At 37.6% G+C, this 10,786-nt stretch overlaps 1 protein-coding gene across 1 annotated transcript in view; it reads left to right on the top strand.

Annotated features, from left to right (window-relative positions):
- Window positions 1–7,065: 7,065 nt before the first annotated feature.
- LOC121377854 overlaps window positions 7,066–10,786 on the top strand; it is a 108,670-nt gene continuing 104,949 nt past the window's right edge. Inside the window, exon 1 of the mRNA XM_041505952.1 lies at window positions 7,066–7,225. Within this exon, the coding sequence (XP_041361886.1) occupies window positions 7,066–7,225 (160 nt within the window). The remainder of the gene's footprint in view (window positions 7,226–10,786) is intronic.

Below are 10,786 nucleotides of genomic sequence, written 5' to 3'. Positions count from 1 at the left end.
TCGGTCTAAACTATAAACTTTGGTCTACACCACTATAAACTTCATTCTTCCCAACTATAAACTTCGGTCTACCCCACTATAAACATCGGTCTACCACACTATAAACTTCGGTCTACCCCACTATAAACATCGGTCTACCACACTATAAACTTGGTCTACTCCACTATAAACATCGGTCTACACACTATAAACATCGGTCTGCCACACTATAAACTTCGGTCTATAAACATCGGTCTACTCCACTATAAACTTCGGTCTACATCACTATAAACTTCGGTCTACTCCACTATAAACATCGGTCTACTCCACTATAAACTTCGGTCTGCCACACTATAAACTTCGGTCTACTCCACTTTAAACTTCGGTCTACCACACTATAAACATTGGTCTACATCACTATAAACTTCGGTCTACCCCACTATAAACATCGGTCTACCCCACTATAAACTTCAGTCTGCCACACTATAAACTTCGGTCTATTCCACTATAAACATCGGTCTACCCCACTATAAACATCGGTCTACCACACTATAAACTTCAGTCTATCCCACTATAAACATCGGTCTACCACGCTATAAACATCGGTCTACCACGCTATAAACATCGGTCTACCCGACTATAAACATCGGTCTACCACACTATAAACATCGGTCTACCCCACCATAAACTTCGGTCTACTCCACAAACATCGGTCTACTCCACTATAAACATCGGTCTACTCCACTATAAACTTCGGTCTACCACACTATAAACTTCGGTCTACATCACTATAAACATTGCTCTACTCCACTATAAACATCGGTCTACCCACTATAAACATCGGTCTACCACACTATAAACTTCGGTCTACCACACTATAAACATTGCTCTACTCCACTATAAACATCGGTCTACCCACTATAAACATCGGTCTACTCCACTATAAACTTCGGTCTACCCACTATAAACTTCGGTCTACCCCGCTATAAACTTCGGTCTACCACACTATAAACACCGGTCTACCCCACTATAAACTTCGGTCTACTCCACTATAAACATCGGTCTACCACACTATAAACATTGGTCTACCCCACTATAAACATCGGTCTACCCCACTATAGACATCGGTCTACCCCACTATAAATTTCGGTCTACCCCACTATAAACTTTGGTCTTTCCCACTATAAACATCGGTCTACCCCACTATAAACATCGGTCTACCCCACTATAGACATCGGTCTACCTCACTATAAATTTCGGTCTACCCCACTATAAACTTTGGTCTTTCCCACTATAAACATCGGTCTACCCCACTATAAACATCGGTCTACCCCACTATAGACATCGGTCTACCTCACTATAAATTTCGGTCTACCCCACTATAAACTTGGTCTACTCCACTATAAACATCGGTCTACACACTATAAACTTCGGTCTACCCCACTATAAACATCGGTCTACCCCACTATAAACTTGGTCTACTCCACTATAAACATCGGTCTACACACTATAAACTTCGGTCTACCCCACTATAAACATCGGTCTACACCACTATAAACTTCATTCTTCCCAACTATAAACTTCGGTCTACCCCACTATAAACATCGGTCTACCACACTATAAACTTCGGTCTACCCCACTATAAACATCGGTCTACCACACTATAAACTTGGTCTACTCCACTATAAACATCGGTCTACACACTATAAACATCGGTCTGCCACACTATAAACTTCGGTCTCCTCCACTATAAACATCGGTCTACTCCACTATAAACTTCGGTCTACATCACTATAAACTTCGGTCTACTCCACTATAAACATCGGTCTACTCCACTATAAACTTCGGTCTACCACACTATAAACTTCGGTCTACTCCACTTTAAACTTCGGTCTACCACACTATAAACATTGGTCTACATCACTCTAAACTTCGGTCTACCCCACTATAAACATCGGTCTACCCCACTATAAACTTCGGTCTGCCACACTATAAACTTCGGTCTATTCCACTATAAACATCGGTCTACCCCACTATAAACATCGGTCTACCACACTATAAACTTCAGTCTATCCCACTATAAACATCGGTCTACCACGCTATAAACATCGGTCTACCACGCTATAAACATCGGTCTACCACACTATAAACATCGGTCTACCCCACCATAAACTTCGGTCTACTCCACAAACATCGGTCTACTCCACTATAAACATCGGTCTACTCCACTATAAACTTCGGTCTACCACACTATAAACTTCGGTCTACATCACTATAAACATTGCTCTACTCCACTATAAACATCGGTCTACCCACTATAAACATCGGTCTACCACACTATAAACTTCGGTCTACCACACTATAAACATTGCTCTACTCCACTATAAACATCGGTCTCTATAAACATCGGTCTACTCCACTATAAACTTCGGTCTACCCACTATAAACTTCGGTCTACCCCGCTATAAACTCGGTCTACCACACTATAAACATCGGTCTACCCCACTATAAACTTCGGTCTACTCCACTATAAACATCGGTCTACCACACTATAAACATTGGTCTACCCACTATAAACATCGGTCTACCCACTATAAACATCGGTCTACCCCACTATAAATTTCGGTCTACCCCACTATAAACTTTGGTCTTTCCCACTATAAACATCGGTCTACCCCACTATAAACATCGGTCTACCCCACTATAGACATCGGTCTACCTCACTATAAATTTCGGTCTACCCCACTATAAACTTTGGTCTTTCCCACTATAAACATCGGTCTACCACGCTATAAACATCGGTCTACCACACTATAAACATCGGTCTACCACACTATAAACATCGGTCTACCACACTATAAACATCGGTCTACCCCACTATAAACATCGGTCTACCCCATTATAAACATCGGTCTACCCACTATAAACATCGGTCTACCCCACTATAAACATCGGTCTACCACACTATAAACATCGGTCTACTCCACTATAAACTTCAGTCTACCCCACTATAAACATCGGTCTACCCCGCTATAAACTTCGGTCTACCCCGCTATAAACTTCGTTCTACTCCACTATAAACATCGGTCTACCCCACTATAAACATGGGTCTACTCCACTATAAACATCGGTCTACCCCACTATAAACATCGGTCTACCCCACTATAAACATCGGTCTACCCCACTATAAACATCGGTCTACCACACTATAAACATCGGTCTACCCCACTATAAACATTGGTCTACTCCACTATCGGTCAACACAGTGTAGATCCATCCCCATGCTAAAATTCCTGCACACACAAACCTGTGTTTAAGCCTTGGACTTGAGGCTGGTAGGTACAAAGTTCACCTCCCAGTACCTGCTCCAATGCAGAGTGAGTTTAACAACTCAGTGGGTAGGTGAAAGGCCATTACACTGGCTTCTTTCTCACTAACAACTCAGTGGGTAGGTGTAAGGCCATTACACTGGCTTCTTTCTCACTAACAACTCAGTGGGTAGGTGTAAGGCCATTACACTGGCTTCTTTCTCACTAACAACTCAGTGGGTAGGTGTAAGGCCATTACACTGGCTTCTTTCTCACTAACAACTCAGTGGGTAGGTGTAAGGCCATTACACTGGCTTCTTTCTCACTAACAACTCAGTGGGTAGGTGTAAGGCCATTACACTGGCTTCTTTCTACACAGTGGGTAGGTGTAAGGCCATTACACTGGCTTCTTTCTCACTAACAACTCACTACAAAGGCCATTACACTGGCTACTCAGTCACTAACAACACTAACAAACTAACCCACTGTCCAAACAAAAACAGCCCTGAGAGTTGAGATATGTGCCCAGGACAGTATGCTTGAACCTCAATTGTAACTGTATATCCAATGTATTTGCAGTCATGTGCTAGTGTTTTGTAGCAATCATTATTCATTTTACTTCGTAATATATACTTTTTCGTATGTACGGAATTATTGGAAGGTAAAATCCAGTTCGGGCTACTACAAGCATTAGGACAACAACAAACACTTTCATTACACAGACAGTGATATTCTAAACAGAAAATATCTTTAATATGTCATGTTTTAGTCATTGTAATGGCTCCGGATAGTCGTAAACACAGACAGTGATATTCTAAACAGAAAATATCTTTAATATGTCATGTTTTAGTCATTGTAATGGCTCCGGATAGTCGTAAACACAGACAGTGATATTCTAAACAGAAAATATCTTTAATATGTAATGTTTTAGTCATTGTAATGGCTCCGGATAGTCGTAAACACAGACAGTGATATTCTAAACAGAAAATATCTTTAATATGTCATGTTTTAGTCATTGTAATGGCTCCGGATAGTCGTAAACACAGACAGTGATATTCTAAACAGAAAATATCTTTAATATGTCATGTTTTAGTCATTGTAATGGCTCCAGATAGTCGTAAACACATTACAATGGCAGCAAACTCAGGATAGTTCCTTTAATATTAAAATATCTTCAACACTGCAGCTCAATTATTTAGCCTGCAGCCACTGTTTCTATTGACGGAATAAAGCAGGTGAAGTGAATAAAGCAAAGTGATATACCTATGGTAATAGGATATGACTTTTGACCTCATACGGACAGCTACATTATAAAATTGCTCATTTGACCTCTAGGTCATCGTACAATGTAGCTGAAATAACAGAAATAATAGCTTTTCCCCTTAATTTTTATTGACTGAGAATAATAGCTAGTTAATGATGTAGAATATCCTACGTCATTAACTAGTTATTATTTATTTAAAATGGGAAAGACTTCCGAACATTCCAGCATGCATGCAAGCTAACACTATCATTAACCCTAACCCCTAAGCTTGAATGAACTGAATGCTAGAACTTTCGGAAGTTTTGCCATTTAATATCAAAAATATCTTCAAGACTAAATGCCAAGCTTTAAATGCCGTGATTGCACTGATATCAATTATATAACAATCATCATCTTGTCAGTTAAATCCTTTCTTAGGTCTGTTACAAATTTCTTTGTCTTTCAGATGTGGTCTGACCAGGGTTGAAGAGTTCATTCAGAGTTGATGAGACTACAAGAGTTGTCCCCCCTTTGACCATAGCAGATTTGGTTTTTAAAAAGAATTCCAATTTGACAGGAATAATCCACCCTGACTACAGCAGATGAAGAATTGTTTGTACTAGAACTTGATTTGTTTATTAACTGAAGAGTTCAGAGTTGAGGTACAAAACCACAAGAGTTATCTGCCTTCACCACAGCAGACTTAGTTTATTCTTCAGTCTGGATCTGAATTTAGCTCTGTTGTTTACAATATTTTTTATTTTAGAAAATATCAAATTTACTGGAACTTGATTAATATTTTAGTGTATGAAACACCCAATTAGACTGGTTCAGAATACATTGTAAAGACGACTGAATAGTTTTTTTTTTTTAAGTTGACAAGACTGCAAGAGTTGTCTCCCTTGACTGTAACAAGTGAAATTGCATCAATTAATTTGACTCTATAAAATTTCTTCAATTAATCCTCTTCAATCAATATTCATATTTTTTAGAGTTCAAAACACTCAAATAGATAGCATAATTCAAAAGAAGAGCTCGGTTGACAAGGCCACAGAAGTTATCTCCCTTGACAGTAGCAGACGCAAACTACCTGGATCAATAAATCAATGTTAAAGAGAAAGATAACCGGTCAAAGGTGACAACTGTGTGCACTTATTGATGGAATTTGATGTACAGCATTGATTTCCTGTCACTTCTTTTATTGTCCTCCGTGCTATAAAGATTGTTGGGTTGTATCAAATTGAGACTACATGTCCTGACTTTCAATGAAAACATAGACCATCAATATCTCGAGGTCGGTTTTGTTGTTGCGTTGACAACATCACTTCTAAATGAGAGTTTTCACTTTCCTGTCCTGGCTGCCATTAAAGAAGAGAGCAAATCGGAAGTTGTTGTTGGAGTTGTGTTACGTCAGGATGTTTAGAAATCGAGTCTATTAAAGTCGGAATGGATTTGTTGTAAAAAAAAATTGTAATAATGAGATGCTGTGTGTATTCTTGCAATAATTATTTTGAAGAGATTTCAACATTTGTCGCTATTTTCTGAGCACATTTGCTAAAAGAAGACAAAATAAAAAACATTCACTGCAATATAAAAGCAATAGGTTTATGTATTATTGAATAGATTTCTGCAATGAAATGAAAAATATTGGACTTTTTTGAGTTTTGTGACAATTTTCTGAGTTTTAAGTTTTGATTTGTTTTTGTGTTTTTTTGTTTTGAGAAATATTGACATTGCTTTCTGTGTTGTTTTTAAAGGTTTTTCTCAGCAATATGTAGTGGAATGGGGTTTTTATACATCTACTTTGTATCCTGGTTCAGTTTTAATGTAATTTGAACTCTTTGGTGATGAATGATTTGAAAGTATCAACTTGGTGTGTTTCATTGGACATAAGATACATCTCAAATATGATTGCATAATCAAATATAAAATATTTCTCACATGCTATTTAAGCTAATTAAAAACTGAAAGCTGTGGAAAGCTGTTTTTGGAAGTCTTTTCTATCAGTTCATTTGATTGGATTTTTCACATGAGATGTAAATTTGGACTAATTTTATTGGACATTTTTCATTCTTGGAAGACATTTGCCTCAGTTCATTTGATTGGATGATGATTTTGGACACAAGATACACTAGACTTTTTATTGATCTACACTGTATTTAACCACTTTAATGAATTTTCTAAACATTTTTACAAGTCTGAACATTTTTAATCAGTTGCTTTATCTTAATGGAAGCATTTCATGTGATATATAAATTCAAACACATCTAGCTTTCTTTTAATGGAAAAATTCATGTAATATATAAACATCAATCTTTGTTTTAATGGAAGAAATTCATGTGATATATAAACACATCAATCTTTGTTTTAATGGAAGAAATTCATGTGACATATAAACACATCAAGCTTTGTTTTAATGGAAGAAATTCATGTGACATACAAACACATCAAGCTCTGTTTTAATGGGAGAATTTGATGTGGTATATTCACTCAAACACGTCTAGTCTTGGTCGCCGTGTGGACATTTTCCGCGGTATGAGCATCATTTCAACAGCGGAGGATGACGCCTCCACCAGTACCGACGTCAGTGGAGAGTCTCAGTTTGTGACAACAGACTTCAGCTCGCAACATGAGTTTGTTGACCAGGAGGAAGTTGAAAAACTGTCGCAAAAGAAGAAAGAAAAAGTCATGAGTGGTAAGTGGGTTTGTTTTTTTGTTTGTTTTTTTGTTGGTTTTTTGACCGGCCTCGGTGGCGTTGTGCTTAGGCCATCGGTCTACAGGCTGGTAGTTACTGGGTTCAGATCCCAGTCGAGACATGGAATTTTTTATCCAGAAAGAAAGAAAGAAATGTTTTATTTAACGACGCACTCAACACATTTTATTTACGGTTATATGGCGTCAGACATATGGTTAAGGACCACACAGATTTTGAGGGAAACCAACTGTCGCCCTACATGGGCTACTCTTTCCGATTAGCAGCAAGGGATCTTTTATTTGCGCTTCCCACATGCAGGATAGCACAAACCATGGCCTCGCAATATGTAATAGTTCAGTCTGTTTAGAGTATTTTACCAGGGAAATTAGAATGTTATAAATATTTGACCTGACCTGGCTCGTCTGTATAACAAAATGAAATGAATTAATGTTTAATGAAAATTAACTGTTGGGTGTCAAAAGTAAATGAATCAATGAATGAAAGTCGATACAAACGTTTTGTGAAAACACTGTGAGCCATTTTATAGACTCAGTTTGTTTAGTATATTTATATTTTCTTCCTATTTTTGTTAAATATTTATGAGTATAATGATGTATTAAATGTTTGTATCAAGATCTAATGAAAGTTTGAAATAACAAAAACAAGAACAAAATGAAACAAAACAAACAAATAAATGCACATTAAAAAAGGTGAAAGAAAAGGTACAAACTATCATAGACTCAGTCTTTTAAATATATATTTTTTTTTGTTAACTATTTATATAGGTAAGGATATATTCAATGTTTTAATCTAGATACTAATGTAAGTATGAAAGAAAGAAGTGTTTTATTTAACGACGCATTCAACACATTTTATTTACGGTTATATGGCATCAGACATATGGTTAAGGACCATACAGATTTTGAGAGGAAACCTGCTGTTGCCACTACATGGGCTACTCTTCCGATTAGCAGCAAGGGATCTTTTATTTGCGCTTCCCACAGGCAGGATAGCACAAACCATGGCCTTTGTTGAACCAGTTATGGATCACTGGTTGGTGCAAGTGGTTTACACCTACCCATTGAGCCTTGCGGAGCACTCACTCAGGGTTTGGAGTCGGTATCTGGATTAAAAATCCCATGCCTCAACTGGGATCCGAACCCAGTACCTACCAGCCTGTATACCGATAGCCTGCCACGATGCCACCGAGGCCAATAATGTAAGTATGAGTTACCAAACATAAAATAAAATGAAACAAACAATCAAACAAATAAACATCCCCCCCCCCCCCCCCAACCCGTAACAAGTGGCGAAACAGGTACAATTGTCATAGACTCGGCCATTTTAATATATTTGTATTTCCTTTTTATTGTTTAATGTATTATTTAGTGTTTTTCTCTCAGACAGAATAAATTTAACAACTGCCGCCATTTTTATTCCACTCATCTCTCCCGTACCCAATCTAATGAAAATTAGCTCCACTATTACATGTGGATCTAACACCAGCCAGTTGAAGCTCATGTCCACCAATCAAAACCTTACTTGAAGAATCCTGCCAGTGATTTAAAAATAATTTGAAAACATTCCGAATTATCCTGAGGGTATACGACATGTTTCGTGTGAATTACGAATGCCTTAAAACATGTTTTATTTTATAAAATAAATAATTTGTAATGTAAAACTGAAGACTGATTTAAAAAAAAAAATTGTATAAATAAATAAATAATTTTTAATGTAAAATTGAAGACTGATAACCCACCCCGTACATATTGGTATGGTTCGCTGTACTGCGGCCACTAAAATAGACTCGCCTGATATTTTTAGAATTTGTATGCTCCCAAATAACGTTATAAAAGTCGAAGTGTGATTGGTCAATATTTAAATTATTATTTACAGACAAAATGTTACCTGGACATTGGGGACTACGCAGTGTTGTTAGTTTTAAATCACTGGCAGGATTCTGCAAGTAAGGTTTTGATTGGTGGACATGAGCTCCAACTGGCTGGTGTTAGATCCACATATAATAGTGGAGCTAATTTTAATTAGATTGTCCCATCTTCCTAGATCAAGTGGCTGGCAATATCAAAAGTTGGATCCATGGTAACGATGTAAGATGCTAAAATGGCCTATGTAAATAGTGATCAAAGTATCCGAATCTCACCATTGTGTGTACTATATGTTTTTAAACACTTATTTTCATGCTTATATCCAATTAAGGTTCAAGCATGCTATCTGGGCTGTCTGTGCAGGACAGTGGGTTAGTGGTTAGTGGTTAGTGAGAGAGAAGAGGGTGTAATGGTCTTACACCTACCCATTGAGTTGTTAAAACTCACTCTGGGTGGGAGCCGGTACTACCAGCCTCATGTCCAGTGGATTAATCATGATACCACCAAGGCCGATTGTTGGATCCATGATAACCATGCTTGATGCTAAAATGGCTATATGCAAGGTGATCAAAGAGTACCCAAATCTCACCATTGTGTCCAAAATCTAGTTCAATGTATAGAAGATACTTTTACACAAACTTGTGAAAAGTCAAAATATTTTGGTATGCAAATTGTTGCTGTACATTATGTAACCTAAAAGACTGGATAAAAACAATGGATGGATGGATGGATGGATGATGCATGGATGCATGGATGCATGGATGGATAAATAAATTAACAAATGAGTAAGTGAGTGAGTGAGTAAGAATTGTTATTTAGTTGGTAAGTTTAGTTTAGTCTAGTCTAGTCTAGTCTAGTCTAGTCTAGTCTAGTCTAGTCTAGTCTAGTCTTAAATAAAACACACGAAATCTATCCATTAGCAGTAAACGGATCTTTTATAGGCAGTTTCCTACAGACAGGACAGCACATATCATGGTCTTTTATATACCAGTTGCAGTGCACTGGTTGAAATGAAAACAAATACAATCAGAGAGGGTTTGATCCTTCAACCCAAGCACTGCAGGTGAGCACTGTGTCGACTGAGCCAGATCCCACCCCTAAGAAGAAGTTTGTTTTGTTTAACGACACCACTAGAGCACATTGATTAATTAATCATCGGCTATTGGATGTCAAACATTTGGTAATTCTGATACATACATGTAGTCACCAGAAGAAACCCGTTACATATTCTTAATGCAACAAGGGATCTTTTATATGTACTTTTCCACAGACAGGAAAGCACATACTATGGCCTTTGACCAGTTGTGGTGAATTGGTTGGAATGAGAATTGTTGAACAGTTAAATGGATCCACTGAGGTGGTTAGATCCTTTGACACAAGCGCGTCAAGCGAGCACTCAACCGACTGAGCTAAATCCCCCCCCCCCCACCCGTAAGAAGACAGATTAAAAGAACCAACAACTGTATCTGTTGGACAAAATATTTCCTTTCACCCGTAACATTTTATTTTGCTTCACAGATTTAACGACTTGTATATTCTAGTATTTCTTTACACTGTCTATCCACTGAAACAGATTTATGTTTGTGTTGACTCTGTGTATTAAAGTTTTCAGTTCATTCTTTACCCAGCAATTATTTTCTCTCTAGTAACGCAGTGTTTGAGTCCCTTGATATTA

Source organism: Gigantopelta aegis, chromosome 7 (genome assembly GCF_016097555.1).
Source record: "Gigantopelta aegis isolate Gae_Host chromosome 7, Gae_host_genome, whole genome shotgun sequence".
Taxonomy (NCBI): domain Eukaryota; kingdom Metazoa; phylum Mollusca; class Gastropoda; order Neomphalida; family Peltospiridae; genus Gigantopelta; species Gigantopelta aegis.
This window is presented reverse-complemented; position numbering and strand designations above follow the sequence as displayed.